General features: G+C 33.2%; 1 protein-coding gene across 2 annotated transcripts in view; it reads left to right on the plus strand.

The window, feature by feature from the left end:
• The window catches only part of LOC139529113 (uncharacterized), a 44,687-nt gene that overhangs the window by 9,827 nt on the left and 16,187 nt on the right, over positions 1 to 18,673 (plus strand). Inside the window, exons 8-10 of one of the 2 annotated variants that reach the window (XM_071325394.1) lie at positions 6,496 to 6,633; positions 7,390 to 7,527; positions 9,946 to 9,963. In XM_071325394.1, the coding sequence (XP_071181495.1) occupies positions 6,496 to 6,633; positions 7,390 to 7,527; positions 9,946 to 9,963 (294 nt within the window). The remainder of the gene's footprint in view (positions 1 to 6,495; positions 6,634 to 7,389; positions 7,528 to 9,945; positions 9,964 to 18,673) is intronic. The other variant, XM_071325395.1, reaches the window with a different exon arrangement.

Consider the following 18,673-nt stretch of genomic DNA (forward strand, 5'->3'; position numbering starts at 1 on the left):
TTTACCCAAGTTTGTCTCTGATGTTTACCAAACTGCCAAACTCCAGAACTAAGTAGATATTGTGACACCTTACAATTCAGACACAGTGGGGCCAAGGGATATGAAATATACAGTTTAGCTCTGAACTCAATTTAGGGGATGCCATATCTGCTGCAGGAAAATGGAAGTCTATGTTAAGATTTTCAGAATTACACCAAGGTGTGTCTGAAAATATCAAGGATACATTAAAAGAAGCACAATTACTTCATCCTGCCACCCGTGCTCTTATGAGCTATGTCCTCGTTTTGGTATTTCTATGGAAATGATGCCCGCATAGCTTGTTAATAGATATAGGAAGATGTGGTATGAGTGCCAATGATACAACACACCATTCAAGTCACAATTTATAAAAGTAAACCATTATATGTCACGGTCCGGTCTTCAACACGGAGCCTAGGCTCAAAAGTTCATTTGTTAGTTAATCGATGAAAAATAACACAAAGGCGCTTATGAACCGTATATTTTCCATAAAGATAACAAACATTCATAAATGTATGGCTATTACAAAATCAATCGTCTCTGTAGCAACATTCGCCCCATTACATTTGGGATTGGCAGTGCAGATACATCATGCATATGCATATGGGAATATGGGTCACGAACATTGATCGAAACTTTGTACTCACATTTCTTTTGTGTTTCCTATGCAAAGGTAAGACTATATCTGACGAGTTTGACCAAATCATGACGGTATTAACGCTCCAGATAGCATTTGTACTAAACAAACTGTGTTCGCTTTGAACAAACTCTGTCCTGCGCCGAACTTGTTCTTATAAAAAAGGGAAGTGTCTTGTAATGCTAATACGCGTACTGAATCCGCATATGATGACTAAGAGATTGATTCATGTCCCTATTTTATGAATACTTGAGCTAGTGTGTGTCACTTTTAAAAGTTATATAAGGATCATGACTGATTTTGAATTACAACATTAGAAAATTGGCATTGCATTGTATATTTTTTCATCCTTCCCTTAAAAAATTAAGGAGTTAACTTTTTTACCAGGATTATCCCACTAAAAAATGTGCATGCACCAAACTGACTTTGTTTTACACCGTTCAAATTTTTTTTAAACCTCGCCTTCGCCTCTGGTGACTATAGTATATTTTGTGTTATAACCGCTCTGTCCAGACTTTGCAAATACACAATATGTATTTATCTATAACTAGATACTAATTTTCACAAAATACACAACCTTTAAGATGCAAAATTAAAAACACTGTTTCAGCGCTTGAATTTTGTTTTTTTTCAAAGATAGAAAAAATATTGAAATAATTTGATAAACTGGTGTTTTATACTTTAGAAAATAATTCTGTAATATACTATAGTGAAATACTATACACAACATGAAAGTTTATGGATGTGAAAAGGTCAAGGCCACTTCTTCTTTTGGTATGTCTTAAATGGAAAAAATTCAGAAGGTTCCAAATCAACGCCATTTTGTAATGGCAGCTCTTCATATAAGTATTCAAATTTGTCGTTTTAACATCGTTTCTAGCATATGCTTATGATTGAATCGTTTTTGTAGCATTCTATTGAATAAATATCAGAATATTTCTCCTTTTTGTCCTTGTGGTTCAAATATTGATATTTTTAGGTCTGACCTTTGACCTCAATTTCACAAAATTGTGACCACTCTGGATTTTTACGACCCAACTTTTCTTATTGGACACGTTTTCCTCTTTCCATCGATATATAATTTAGGTGTGTGTTCTTCCGGACCATTAAAGGTTTAAAAAATGAACTCTGGTTGCAGTACTAATGTGTTTCCATAAGTTTACCATAGTACTATCATATGGTTGGGTTAAAAATTAATGGTAAACCCTTAGGCTAGTTTTTACTGTTTTATAGTCTAATCTTACCGTTTTAATTTCTTGACATAACTGCACGACTCGATTCTCAATTATATGTGTTAAGATGATCGTTGCAAAGAATCCTGCTCAAACTTAAGTAAAAGACGGGGTTAACTTTGCATTGTAATTAATTGTTGCGAGAGTTTATATTCTTTGGTGAAGGCAATTGTAGTGACCTACAATACAAGTACCATTCAATTGAGTTTAGTTATATGTCTTGTGTTTCTGTCTCTGCGCTAGGTTTTCTATATTTTGCATGTGTAGTGAATCATGACATAATACATTGTTACGTGTACCATGATGAGCTTTCGAGCAAACTGCTCTGTATTTTTTACATGGAACATTTGATCAGACTTTGACTTTTTGACTCCTGACCTACATGTATGCATATACATGTGTGTCATCATGTTGCAGTGTGTTCCTCGGTATATTACCTTGACCTCAAAATATAATTTTCAATTGACCTTGTTTCTGAATATGTGGCATGTAGATGTATTGTCATAAGATGATGAGTCTATTGGCACGAGAAACTTCATGTAAGCTTGACCTTTGCCCTCAATGTAAAACTTGTATATTTTGTTTGAATTAAATGGAGAATTAACTGTATGATTGGCACTCGTACCACATCTTCTAAGATATATTAGATACATAAGATGTATTGTTAGTTTTGTGTACCACCATGACCCTTTTATCAAAATCCGCTTTGGTTTTTTTTTACAAGGATCTCTAGACCAGACTATGACTCTTGGTATGATTACCTTGACGTCAAGTCAGGAGTCTCTGGTTTTTGTTAGTCTTGTATGTTTTTAATGGTAAGTTTATTTTATAATTTGGAGTTTGAACTGGTATACATTTTGTTAAGGGCCATCCGAAGCCCGCCTCTGGTCGAGGGATTTTCTCGCTTTGTTGAAGATATAAAAAAGAAGATGTGGTATGGTTGCCAATGAAACAACTATCCATAAAAGACCAAAATGACACAGACATTAACAACTATAGGTCACCGTACGGCCTTCAACAATGAGCAAAGTCCACACCGCATAGTCAGCTATGAGGACTCATAAATGGCCTTTGACTGCTTTCTGCTCTTTTGACATTGTTATTGTCTCTTTTACACATTCCACATTTCCATTCTCAATTTTTAAGAATGTTTGGTTCAGATGAAACTAAATCCTTTAATTTCCGTGAATATCAAGTAAGAAAATTTACTGCTTCAGTAGCATCGTGTGCTGCCAGTTTTGATAGATAATGCAAAATGTTTCAATCATTTTACCTTAGATTTCATTTCATGGACATGTAGGTGTGGAATGTCTGCTTTTACATCATAAAAATTCACACAGAAGGTATACGCATATCAATAAACTGAACTCAATGCTAAGAACCATTAAAGTACACTAAGACAGAGAGCTCAATCTAGTGAAACACTTTGTTAAGTTGGTCACATTTAACTTGAAATATCACTGTCTGTTACCAAACTGCACCGAGATCCTGAAAAAGAATGTGCAAGTTAAGTCTATTTAAAAAAGAATTCAATGGAAGTAAATAAGCTGATTACTGAAATAAATGTAGAATATATCTATTAATCACAGATGCCCATGCTTGTGAAAAAAATAGTAAACGTCCACATATAGATGCAGGATTCGCGTAGTTTTGACCGTACTAAAAATGTGACCATAAGCATTGTGAATAAGTTTCAAAACATTTGGCTGAGGCAAATTAAATTAAAGAACGGAAACACTAGATTAGCAGTTTTCCTTTCTCAAGGCTCCGGGTTGACATTTGTATCATTGGTACTCGTACCACAACTTTTTACATCTAAAAAAATCATGAACAGTGACGCCATCGGGACCCAATATTGAGCTTCATAGATCTGTGTTATGGGGTAATGTGAATCGCGTATAAGGTTCCTTACATTTGATTGAGTCAGACTTATTTAAGAGAAAGGAAACGAAAGAGTCAGCACTTCTTATATTTTTTAAAGGGACATGATAACTCTTGAACGGTAAAAGTGACACTTAAAAATTTCAAATTTGATTTTGTGTTGAGGTGGGGATCCCGCTTACATGTTCAACCCCTCCTTATTCGGTATGTATGTGCTTGTGGTAAGTCAAGAGCCTGTAATTCAATGAATGTCGTTTTTTATGTGTTACATACTTGTTTTTCGTTCATTTTTTGTACATAAATTTGTTCGTTTATTTTCTCGTTTGATTATTGTTTTACAATGTCATTTCAGTGCCTTTTATTGCTGACTATATGCGGTATTGACTTTGCTCACTGTTGAAATCTGTATATGACCTATAGTTGTTAGTGTTTGTGTCATCTGGTATTTTGTGGAGAGTTCTCATTGGCACTCATGCCACATAAGGGGGAGGGTTGGGATCCCTCTAACATTTTTAACCGCGCCTCATTTTATATGCACGTGCCTATCTTGTTTTTCGTTTATTTTTTTTGTACATGAATTAGACCGTTTGTTTTCTCGTTTGAATTGTTTTACATTGTCATGTCGGTGCTTTAATAGCTGACCTTGCGGTATGAACCTTGCTCATTGTTGAAGACCGTGTGGTGACCTAGGCTACATTTTATAATTGTTAATTTCTGTGTCATTTAGTCTCTTGTGGAGAGTTCTTATTGGCACTCATGCACCAGCTTCTTTTATATATTGTGTATAAGTTTTGTAGTATTTGGTTGAGGGAAACTAAAGTAAGAAGTGCGGAACCCGTTTGTATGGGACGTTCGGGACAGACGGACTAGTACGTGTAACTCTTTATATTCCTAAATCATGGCGCTAACACAGAAGTTCTTACTATTGTGCTGGTGATACACATCCCACTAGCACTGTCATTAACACATGTACATATAATTTTATTATAAAAATATTCAATCTTTATCTTGATTTCTTTTTTTTTGGTCGAATGAATATATGCATGCCCTTCACAACGACTGAATGAGTATCAAAATTCAGTCGAACTTGATAATAAATGTGCAATCAAATATATATGCAAGTCGTCAACTGGTCAAGTGGCTAGATGCACATATCGTTAGCCCTATAAACATCATTTCCTAATTGGGTGGTTTTAAAACTCCTAGCATAGGCGCCACCCCCACCCCCCCCACCCCCCCGCCTTTGTGGGGAAAAATTTTGTTGATTATATAGGGAATCATTGACGCATGAATGGAGCGGGCCCTTCTTCAGGAAAAGTTCTGGATCCGCCACTGTCTAGACATATTTACGTAAATAAGGGATTTTTAAAGGGAAAAAAAGAAAACAAAATGACTGAATTAAATAAAAGGATGTTCGATGTACTGTATACTTCGGTTTGTTTTAAAAATCTATACGATGCTTTATTTTTATCTAGTTTATTTATCAAAATAATTAAATTGAGTCTAAGATAAATACCTTATAGCTTCCTTTACCGTCGATGCTAAAATGTTTAATGTTATAAAATAATTTTAGCGTCTTTGACCTACTTTACCTTTTTATTCGGAGACTTGCGGTTATCTTCTGTTATTTTCAACGGGAACATTAGAATGATCTAGAATAGAACCCAGATGGAACCAAGAGGCGGATCCAGGGGGGGGAGGCCTTCGCGGGAAAAATTTGGTTGATTATATAGGGAATCATTGAAGCATGACTGGAGCGGGTCCCCCTTCGGAAAAGTTTTGGATCCGCCACTGTCTAGACATATTTACGTAAATAAGGGATGAGTAAAGGAAAAAAAAAAAAAAAAAAAAATGACGGAATTAAATAAAAGGATGTTCGATGTACTGTACGTATTATACTTCGGTTTGTTTTAAAAATCTATACGATGCTTTATTCTTATCTAGATTCCTTATCAAAATAATTAAAATGAGAAGATAAATACCTTATATAACTTCCTTTACCGTCGATGCCAAAATGTTTAATGTTATAAAATAATTTTAGCGTCTTTGACCTACTTTACCTTTTTATTCGGAGACTTGCGGTTATCTTCTGTTATGTTCAACGGGAACATTAGAATATTCTAGAAAAGAACCCAGATGGAACCAAGAAGTTGGGTTGCTTTAACCAAACAACCCGGATGTTGAACCAGTTACCATGGTTTCGAACCAAAGAACCAAGGTTCAGAACCAGAAAACCCAGATGGAACCAAGGTTTAGAACCAGAGTGCCCGGATATAACCAAGTTTGAATCATGACTCGCATGTTTCTTTTACTTTTTCTGTGTCGAAATTGTGTCGATTTTATTTTGAAAATTTAAAAAGATTTTCTTTTTAAGATGTTGATATAAGGGTATAAGACGGCATGATTGAAAAAAGTAGTATATACTTTGATCTTGCTTTCAGTAACAACGAATATGATTTTTTTTCGGGTTTGTTTATTATCGTCTATTTTGACTGTGCCGGTGTTTTTCGCATCTATTCACTGGTTTTCTATAGATGATAGCTTATACTGTGCTGATTTTTATCGTCAGTTTCTTTTCGTTTGTCTTAAGTCAAATCTTCTATTACTTTTTCTAGAAATAGAATCTTAAGATAAAAAAAAATGTTGTTAAAGAATCAAGTAATACAACGAAAAATAGAGAAAAGGATATTTAAATGTATTATAATAAGTACTTGATATATATTTCAGTCAGTACACCACCATCATCATGCGTCGACAAAATATCTAACTGTTATGAGTATGATGCAGATCTCTGCACGAACCCATTATACAGGCTCTTTAGAGAAGACAATTGTCAACTGTTTTGTGGACTTTGCAAAATAGCAGGTAATATTATAATAATTATAGTTTTGCTCCTTTTAGGGTGCACTAATTGTTCTGTTATAATTAGGGATGCCGCCGCGTACTTCCTCAAGTATTTCCCGAAAATTCAGAATATCAAATATTAAAATATGATGATCTTACTTTTTATTAGTTTTGTGTATTTTCATCGAGTTATTAACACATTAGATTCCATTAATTTTGTTAAATAAGATGACTTCAGAAAATGTCTAATTATTCAAATTATCACAGTATTTTAGCACATGATAAATGTTCATTCCTAATTGTGAAATTAAAGGATCAATATAATTATGTGCATGCATGTACTTTTAACAATTCGCCATTTCAGAACCTAAAGGACTATGGTTAATTGCAGTGTTCACTATTTCCATGATGATATTAGCGTTACTTCATGAGTTAAATTTGGACAATGTCAGCCAATTTGAACATTTTATAGCTGTAGAAATTATTACCAATGTCGCATTAGATTCTGACGACTTTCATCATTTGGTCCACATTTGAAAGGAATCAAGTCTGAAATATAAAATCTACAAATCCAGATAATGCGTTTAATGTGCGCAAGTTTCATATCGTCTGTCTGAAGTCAAATGTTCTTTAATTTCTCAAGAAATCAAATCTTAAGATAAAAACAAAAATGCATGTTGTTAAAGGATCAAGTGATCTAACAAAAAATAAAGATATGGTAAACTATTTATGCAATATATCCAAATGTTTATAATAAGGACTTAATATATATTTCAGTCAGTACATCACCATCATCATGCGCCGACAAAATATCTAACTGTAATGAGTATGATGCAGATCTCTGCACAAACCCATTATACAGGCTCTTTAGAGACGACAATTGTCAACGGTTTTGTGGACTTTGCAAAACAGCAGGTAATATTATACAGTCGGAGCACTTAGCGAACTCCATAATATTATTGAATTGGCTAAATTCGACTGCTTCATGAAAATCCATAATATTATGAGATTAAATAATATTTCCAGTAATATTATGCGTGTCCATAACTTTGAATATTATTGAATTATATAAGTATGCATGAAAAAATAAAATTTGACGTGTCCGAAAAACAATTTTTTGGGTACTGCTTACAAGTTCCGTAATTTATTAATCTTAAAATGCTATTTTTATGATCATCTACTGATTATATTCATCCAACAATCGTTGCCTTCCTTACGTCATCATTATAAATGCTGACGTTTTTAATGTCTTTTATCTGGAACAATATTTGTTACAAGAAAGACAACTCGTGTCGTCTTATAAGCCATTTTTTTGTTAAATGTGTTATCGTTCCTTAAACAATGAATAAATCGTCTTGTTGAAAATAAATGTAGAAAATAAGTGTGTCAGTTGACCTCGTTTAAAATACATTAGTTTTATCAGGGGGAAATGTTATAAAAAAATAGTACACATTCTTCAGAGGTCTTTTAAAATTATAAATGACTATATACACATTAGGTATAAAAACACGTTACTTTCGCATGGTTAGATGTCTTGATTTGACGAAATTTAATTAATATCAGATCCACAACTACGATCAGCATGATAACTCATTAAATGGAATCGTTACTGTTTCTAATTCAGTTAATCTTGCAGACCGTTCCAATTGAGGATTTCTTTTTGTCAAGTATCAAGTATCGAGTTATAAAAAAGTGAGGATCGAGTAACAAAAAGCGAGTATCGAGTGATAAAAGAAGCAAAAGATACTTTTCTATTTTCTATTTTATAGGAATGCATTGCAATCCATTGCAAAGAAACTTCAGTTATTAACTGATATTTGCTGTAACTTTGCATCAATTTTAAAACTTCTTGAAATATTTCGATAAAAAAGATACATTTCCATTTTATATGTATGCATTGCAAAGGAGAGTAATTTTCCTTCATTTATTTGCTATTACTTTGTATCTGTAATACTTTTTGTTTGCCATTTTGTAAGAACTAATGTTAAAGTAATAAACTACAAAAACATATCATTCTTATAAATGCAGTAAGACTGTGCAAGACCCCTATGGGTAGTTAAGATCGCTAACACCCATCTCGTTGTGTCATAGCCAAGTACCTTATTCCTAGATGATCATGTGTCTACATTAAACTATCAACGAAGATACATTTATCAAAATAGTATGTAAGGTTGAATTTTCCAATCATTACAAAATGCTCAATGAAAATTAAAGAACCTTAGTGAGCGCGCTCACATACCCCACGTCCCCACATTGTCATTGGAGAAAAAGTAAGAAAAAAAAATGAATAAGAAAAAAATTAATAATAATTTCCTGTCGAAATGCACATCTACATAGTATGTCCTTATTTTCTAAAAAGGTTGTATGAAATTCTGTTGTGTGGTTTCAGAGGAGTTGCGATGACAAACTGTTGCAGTAGTACATTGAAGCAAATAAATTCAAAGGGGCATAACTCCTAGAAAAATAATTGAATAGTAATTTCCTTTCGTTGTGCACAACTACATAGTATGTCCTTGTTATTTAAAAAGGTTTCATGAAATTATGTTGTGTGGTTTCAGGGGAGTTGTGATGACAAACTGTTGCAGTAGTACATTGAAGAAAATAAATTCAAAGGGGCATAACTCCTAGAAAAATAATTGAATAGTAATTTCCTTTCGTTATGCACGACTACATAGTATGTCCTTTTTATCTGAAAAGGTTTCATGAAATTCTGTTGTGTGTGGTTTAGAGAAGTTGAGATCACTAGAAACAGGACTGACGGACTGACGGACTGACAGATAGATGGACGGGTAAAAACAGTATAACCTCCGCAACTTCGTGTTACGTGGGGGTATAATGATAGTGAAAACCTATGTAAAAAAATAACATTTTCTTTACAAGGATCTGAAAATAGAAACAAGGATAGAATGTTAATTTTTCACATTAAAATTTTGAGTATATGAATTCGTAAGCAGGGAGCATTGACTTATGCCGCAAGGTAAGTTCCAAAGGCCTCCAAAACTACATGTTTAAAACAATTCAGATTTAAATAAGAAATAATCAACATTGAAACAAATATGAATTACTGCAGTAAGGGACGACTTTAAAAAATCAATGAAGGATAAAAAACTTAATTCAAATAGTTTGGGGTGGGGTCAAAATTGCTGCAAGTTTTGTTTAATTGACATCGATTTTATATATATCCTTATTGGTCAATAATTTTTTCCCAAATTAAAGGAAGAGAGAGGGGTGGTAGGGGGGTCTGTGAAAAAAACTATATGAATTAAGTTTTTTTTTTTTATCCTACATTGAACTTTTGATGTCGTCCCTAACAAGTGACCACTTACATTACAGGCTCCTTACTAGGGACAGGTAAGTTAAGTATATATATAGGGAGGTTAAACATATGTGCAGGACCGTATCCTGCCTTTAATATAGGACAGTGGCGTTACCACTCAGCATAAGAAAAAACAAGTAAAACTCTAATGAAAACGGGACTATAACAAATAAGCAGGTTATATGACACAATTAAAACATAAATGGTACCCCAAAACACTCAATTCGAGATTTGAGATATCATTAAAGAATTGATTTCACAACAACGGTAAAACATGTGCTAATGTTAAATAATCAAGTTCTTCCAAAATATTAAATGACTAATGCACAATTAACTTACACAATAGTTTTTCCATAACGGACAACAAAAAGTATAAATGTAATAAAGTTAAAGTGACACTAGCTAGAAGATATATAAAAAACTAAAGTAAGATTTGTTTTTGTTCAAGCAGTAATGAAAGTGAAATAGTCAAATAATAATTCGCTTTTAGCAGCCAAAAAGGTTCAATTTTGTCAAATTAAGCGAAGAAACATTGATAATTATTCATTCACTTGCAAGTGAATTAGTCGACCCATAAATCCGTATTCATGTGAACTTCAATTTAACCCCTTGCTAGAGATTGACAACACATGCATTGTATGTGTACTAGTTATTTAAAGAAAAAGAATGTCAGCAATGAAAGTGAAACTACGGTAAATCATTTGATTACTGATTCGATCTATATAAAATATTTCTTATACGGTTAAAAACAATGAGAAACATATATTTTTAATCTATAAAATAAACTCAAACAGACATAAAAAAATCAAATTGCACGTGTTGGTTTAATCTATTCATATCTTTATTCATGTTTACATCGCTTATATGGTCATCTGAGGTCAAATCGATAGTTAATTAGATGGCGACTCGACTAAAATACACACGAAACTAACCTACACATTATCTACCCCATGCTCTGTAAACTGTTTATTTTAGATTTTTGGTAGTTTGGATAAATGTTTTACATTATTATAAATCAAATATGAGAATTGGAGTCAATTCGGTGACCACGAATTTGACAGCTAGTGCCCCTTTAATTAAAGCAAATATTAATAAAAATAAATAATTTAAAAGTAAAACGACTACCCTTTGCAATGCATTCTTATAGAATAGAAATGTATCAAATTTATTGATATTTCAAGAAGTTATTTAAAACCTTAAGAATTAGCAATAAAAAGAAAACTCGATGCTCACTTTTTGCTACTCAATACTCATTTTTTTTATAACTCGATACACACTTTTTGCTACTTGATACTCACTTTTGCTACTCGATACTCACTTTTTATAACTCGATACTCACTTTTTTTTAACTCGTTACACACTTTTTGCTACTCGATACTCACTTTTTGCTACTCGATACTCACTTTTTGCTACTCGATACTCACTTTTTATAACTCGATACTCACTTTTTACAACTCGATACTCACCTTTTATAACTTGATACTCACCTTTTACAACTCGATACTCACTTTTTATAAATTGATACTCACCTTTTACAACTCGATACTCACCTTTTATAACTTGATACTCACTTTTTATAACTCGTTACATACTTTTTGCTACTCGATACTCACTTTTTGTTACTCGATACTCAATTTTTACAACTCGATACTCACCTTTTATAACTTGATACTCACCTTTTACAACTCGATACTCACCTTTTATAACTTGATATTCATCTTTTACAATTCGATACTCACTTTTTATAAATCGTTACACACTTTTTGCTACTCGGTACTCACTTTTTGCTACTCGATACTCAATTTTTACAACTCAATACTCACCTTTTACAACTTGATACTCACCTTTTACAACTCGATACTCACTTTTTACAACTCGATACTCACTTTTTATAACTCGATACTCACCTTTTATAAGTCGATACTTGCTACTCGACTAAAAGTAAATCTCGTTTCAATTCTAATCATGTGTGTGTGTATATTGGGTAAGGTGGGTACATCCATTCAATTACACATACAACGTATTTTTCCTGTCACAATCAAATTCGAAATGTTTCTTTTCAAATCCTGTGAAATTTTTTTTTCTTTCTGTAAATGAAATATCTTTTTTGTTGTCTTACATGTAAATAAAAATTATATCTTGGATTAAAAATCGAGACATCAAGACAGAAATTATAAAAAAAAACACAGCCTACAAACATAGGCAGGTAGAAATTAATGTATCACCAATAAATATTTATTACGACGTCGGTCAATATTTGATGATAGATACACCTGAGTATTCAAAATAAATTGACAAAAAAAAAAAAGACAAACATACCAATAATAGAACACAATACACAACACAGAAAATTGAAAATTTAGCAACACGAACCCCACAGAAAAATTGGGATGATATCAGGTTCTCCGGAAGGATATTCTGATCCTGATGTGGTAGACGTCGTGATGCTCTTGTTATTACAAACCCGGTAAATACTCTAATTCGGTAGGTCATATGCGTGAAAAAGGAAGGAGATTTAGTTATGAAATAAGGAACATATCCGATATCATCTGTAAAACGGTTAATCCATAACGATCATCTATCATCTACAACATAACACATTTAATAACCATACTCTATCGATGTACTCCTCGATTCTATTACACAGTGCATTAATTTCAAAGCTGAGCAATGTGTCATGGCGGTTGAGTTACATGAAACTTTTTGGTTAGGTCGGGTACATTCAAATAACGGATTATTCGAAAACAAATAATCCAATAATGTGTAGTCTTATTGTCAAAGAAATATACAAGTAAATTCACTAATCTATTTATTAGAATTCCGTTCCAGGGCACTATTTACATTATATACAGTTTACAAAAATGCATAGTTCAAATATTCATTGGCACAATTATTTCACACGGTATTACAAACGGATTTTTATTACACTCCGTATAAAATAGGCAACAGTGTCAAGTACTGAGCACACACAAAACACCATGCATAGTGTCCAGTACTATGCGGACAAAACCACGAAACAGTGTCCAATACTGTGCGGACAAAAACCACGCATCAGTGTCCAATACTGAGCGGACAAAAACCTAGCAACAGTGTCCAATACTGTGCGGACAAAATATAAAGAAACAATAGTAATTCCGAATCTATCAGTGATCTGCCAAGATGTATCTAGAAATTGAGTCTACCCCAGAATAACAAAAATCTGAGCCTTATATAGATATTGCCACCAAAAATGCACCAACTATGCACCAATAATTTGACCTAAATTCTACTTGTTTATCTGACCTAAATTGCTTCCAAATATGCACCAAAAATGCACCAACCTATTCATACATAATAAAATACTAGCTACTTAAACTAACACATGCTAAAAGGCTATGACCTCTATGAAATCAGATACATTACAAACTATATACTGATAACTATACTAGCTATGATATAAAAATAAAATGTAAAAGAATGAAATGAATGACTTTAGCAGATAAGAGAAATATTGTCATATTTACACTCTATCAAATGCACTGATTCGTTCATTCAAATAAGGCAGTCAATGTTGAAGTTTCGACACCATTAAAACTCTGGTTCATGGACATCTTTGAAAAACTAAAGCTAATGATGAAGAATTGTGAAGAAGGCGTATTCTCTTTGGAAAAGTGCTACACAAAGTATATTTTCGCGAAAGCAACATACTATCCGTATATACATTGTACAAGACAATCCATGCCCTTACATTACACCATAATGAATATTATGGTATCCCATAATTTAAGATATATCATGAAAATCAATAATATCATAAGATAGAACAAGGTGTGAATTATTAATATAACATGTATAATGAAATCAAATAATTTTGGAAATGCTAATAATGCATCAAGATATTAATAAATATCGTATCGGAAAGTAAACATCGTATGTCGATGGTTTTCTGAAACTAAAGATTGACTAGTACTGAAGAAGAACGATGTTATTGGAATATTTTTTTGATTCGGAAGACGTATCTATCATTTGGTGGTCTCATTAGATAAACACTGGCATTGTTTTGAATTTAACATCAGTAACAATTAATTTAAAAACAAACCATTTATCCGTCATTTCTTTTACTTTCCAAAAGAAATCATAACTTAATAACAGGAAAAAGATACCCAGAGGACACAAAAACCCACAATTCGAAATAAACTGACTACGCCATGACTAAAAAAGAAAAAAAAAAACACTCTGAAAACAGTACACATTACAGAAGAATAAAAAAAACGTAGCAATTTTCATCTATCATCTACAACATACCACATTTTATAACCATACTCGATGTACTCTTCGATTCTATTAAATAAGAGCATTTATTTCAAAGCTGAACAATGCACCGAATAGTTCATTCAAATAAGGCAGTCAATGTAAAATTTCGACACCATTCAAACTCTGGTTCATGGACATCTTTGAAACACTAAAGCTAATGATCGAAGAGTTTTGAAGAATAAAATTGAGAAAGGAAATGAGGAATGTGTCAAAGTGACAACAACCCGACCATAAAGCAGACATGAAGGCTTACTTTGGTAAAGTGCTAAACAAAATATTTTTGTACGAAAGCGACATAACATCCGTATAAACATTGTACAAGACAATACATGCACTTACATTACACCATAATAATGTTATGGTATCCCATAATCTAAGATATATTATAAAAACCAATAATATTATAAAATAGTATAATGTGTGAATTTATATTATGAAATTAAATAATTTTGAAAATGCTAATAATGCATCAAGATATTAATAAATCGATCATATCGTGATAATGTGGCAATAAAAGTATTTGATTTGATTTGATTTTGATAACGATTTTATTGGAATATGTTTTTGTTTCGATATACATATCTATATACGTACTGGTACGTTAGAAAGTGTATTGGTACTGGTACGTTAGAAAGTGTATTGGTACTGGTATGTTAGAAAGTGTATCGGTACTGGTACGTTAGAAAGTGTATTGGTACTGGCTGGTACGTTAGAAAGTGTATTGGTACTGGTACGTTAGAAAGTGTCTTGGTACTGGTACGTTAGAAAGTGTATTGGTACTGGTATGTAAGAAAGTGTATTGGTACTGGTATGTTAGAAAGTGTATTGGTACTGGTACGTTAGAAAGTGTATTGGTACTGGTATGTTAGAAAGTGTCTTGGTACTGGTACGTTAGAAAGTGTATTGGTACTGGTATGTTAGAAAGTGTCTTGGTACTGGTACGTTAGAAAGTGTATTGGTACTGGTACGCTAGAAAGTGTATTGGTACTGGTATGTTAGAAAGTGTATTGTTACTGGTACGTTAGAAAGTGTATTGGTACTGGTACGTTAGAAAGTGTATTGGTACTGGTGTGTTAGAAAGTGTATTGGTACTGGTACGTTAGAAAGTGTATTGGTACTGGTACGTTAGAAAGTGTATTGGTACTGGTATGTTAGAAAGTGTATTGGTACTGGTACGTTAGAAAGTGTATTGATACTGGTACGTTGGAAAGTGTATTGGGACTGGTACGTTAGAAAGTGTATTTGTACTGGTAAGTAAAAAAATGTATTGATACTGGTAAGTAAAAAAGTGTATTGGTACTGGTACGTTAGAAAGTGTATTGATACTGGTACGTTAGAAAGTGTATTGGTATTGGTATGTTAGAAAATGTATTGGTACTAGTACGTTAGAAAGTGAATTGTTACTGGTAAGTAAGAAAGTGTATTGGGACTGGTACGTTAGAAAGTGTATCAGTACTGGTACGTTAGAAAGTGTATTAGTAATGGTACATTATAAAGTGTATTGGTACTGGTACGTTATAAAGTGTATTGATACTGGTACGTTAGAAAGTGTATTGGTACTGGTACGTTATAAAGTGTATTGATACTGGTACGTTAGAAAGTGTATAAGTAATGGTACATTATAAAGTGTATTGGTACTGGTACGTTGGAAAGTGTATTGGTACTGGTATGTTAGAAAGTGTATTGGTACTGGTACGTTAGAAAGTGTATTGGTATTGGTAAGTAAAAAAATGTATTGATACTGGTTAGTAAAAAAGTGTATTGGTACTGGTACGTTAGAAAGTGTATTGGTACTGGTAAGTAAGAAAGTGTATTGGGACTGGTACGTTAGAAAGTGTATTGGTACTGGGAAGTAAAAAAGTGTATTGGGACTGGTACGTTAAAAAATGTATTGGTACTGGTAAGTAAAAAAGTGATTTGGGACTGGTACGTTAGAAAGTGTATTGGTACAGGTGAGTAAGAAAGTGTATTGGGACTGGTACGTTAGAAAGTGTATTGGTACTGGTAAGTAAATAATGTATCGGGACTGGTACGTAATAAAGTGTATTGGTACTGGTAAGAAAGAAAGTGTATTGGTACTGGTACGTTAGAAAGTGTATTGGTACTGGTATGTAAGAAAGTGTATTGCGACTGGTACGTTAAAAAGTGTATTGGTAGTGGTACGTCGGAAAGTGTATTGGTACTGGTACGTTAGAAAGTGTATTGGTACTGGTATATTATAAAGTGTATTGGTACTGGTACGTTAAAAAGTGTATTATTACTGGTACGTTAGAAAGTGTATTGGTACTGGTACGTTAGAAAGTGTATTGGTACTGGTATGTTAGAAAGTGTATTGGTACTGGTACGTTACAAAGTGTATTGGAACTGGTAAGTTAGAAAGTGTATTGCTACTGGTAAGAAAGAAAGTGTATTGGTAGTGGTACGTCGGAAAGTGTATTGGTACTGGTACGTTATAAAGTGTATTGGTACTGGTACGTTAGAAAGTGTATTGGTACTGGTATGTTAGAAAGTGTATTGGTACTGGTACGTTAGAACGTGAATTGGTACTGGTACGTTAGAAAGTGTATTGGTACTGGTACGTTAGAAAGTGTATTGGTACTGGTATGTTACAAAGTGTATTGGTACTGGTACGTTACAAAGTGTATTGGAACTGGTAAGTTAGAAAGTGTATTGCTACTGGTAAGAAAGAAAGTGTATTGGTACTGGTACGTTAGAAAGTGTATTGGTACTGGTACGTTAGAAAGTGTATTGGTACTGGTATATTAGAAAGTGTATTGGTACTGGTACGTTAGAAAGTGTATTGCGACTGGTACGTTAGAAAGTGTATTGGTGCTGGTATGTTAGAAAATGTATCGTTACTGGTACGTTAGAAAGTGTATTGGTACTGGTACGTTAGAAAGTGTATTGGTACTGGTAAGTAATAAAGTATATTAGGACTGGTACATTGTACGTTAGAAAGTGTATCGGTACTGGTAAGTAAAAAGGTGCATTGAATCTGGTACGTTAGAAAGTGTATTGGTACTAGTAAGTAAAAAAGTGTATTGGGACTGTTACATTAGAAAGTGTATTAATACTGGTAAGTTAGAAATTGTATTGGGACTAGTACGTTAGAAAGTGTATTGGTACTGGTAAGTAAAAAAGTGTATTGGGACTTGTACGTTAGAAAGTGTATTGGTACTGGTAAGTAAGAAAGTGTATTGGTACTGGTACGTTAGAAAATGTATTGGTACTGGTATGTAAGAAAGTGTATTTCGACTGGTACGGAAAAAAATGTATTGGTACTGGTAAGTTAGAAAGTGTATTGGTACTAGTACGTTAGAAAGTGAATTGGTACTGGTAAGTAAGAAAGTGTATTGGGACTGGTACGTTAGAAAGTGTATCAGTACTGGTACGTTAGAAAGTGTATTGGTAATGGTACATTATAAAGTGTATTGGTACTGGTACGTTATAAAGTGTATTGATACTGGTATGTTGGAAAGTGTATTGGTACTGGTACGTTAGAAAGTGTTTGGTACTGGTATATTAGAAAGTGTATTGGTACTGGTACGTTAGAAAGTGTATTGCGACTGGTACGTTAGAAAGTGTATTGGTAGTGGTATGTTAGAAAATGTATCGGTACTGGTACGATAGAAAGTGTATTGGTACTGGTACGTTAGAAAGTGTATTGGTACTGGTAAGTAATAAAGTGTATTAGGACTGGTACATTGTACGTTAGAAAGTGTATCGGTACTGGTAAGTAAAAAGGTGCATTGAATCTGGTACGTTAGAAAGTGTATTGGTACTGGTAAGTAAAAAAGTGTATTGGGACTGTTACATTAGAAAGTGTATTAATACTGGTAAGTAAGAAAGTGTATTGGGACTGGTACGTTAGAAAGTGTATTGGTACTGGTAAGTAAAAAAGTGTATTGGGACTGGTACGTTAGAAAGTGTATTGGTACTGGTAAGTAAGAAAGTGTATTGGTACTGGTACGTTAGAAAATATAATGGTACTGGTATGTAAGAAAGTGTATTTCGACTGGTACGTAAAAAAATGTATTGGTACTGGTAAGTTAGAAAGTGTATTGGTACTAGTACGTTAGAAAGTGTATTGGTACTGGTATATTAGAAAGTGTATTGGTACTGGTACGTTAGAAAGTGTATTGGTACTGGTATGTTAGAAAGTGTATTGGTACTGGTACGTTAGAAAGTGTATTGGTACTGGTATATTAGAAAGTGTATTGGTACTGGTATGTTAGAAAGTGTATTGGTACTGGTACGTTAGAAAGTGTATTGGTACTGGTATGTTAGAAAGTGTATTGGTACTGGTACGTTAGAAAGTGTATTGGTACTGGTATATTAGAAAGTGTATTGGTACTGGTAAGTTAGAAAGTGTATTGGTACTGGCTGGTACGTTAGAAAGTGTATTGCGACTGGTACGTTAGAAAGTGTATTGGTGCTGGTATGTTAGAAAAT

Source organism: Mytilus edulis, chromosome 6 (genome assembly GCF_963676685.1).
Source record: "Mytilus edulis chromosome 6, xbMytEdul2.2, whole genome shotgun sequence".
Classification (NCBI taxonomy): domain Eukaryota; kingdom Metazoa; phylum Mollusca; class Bivalvia; order Mytilida; family Mytilidae; genus Mytilus; species Mytilus edulis.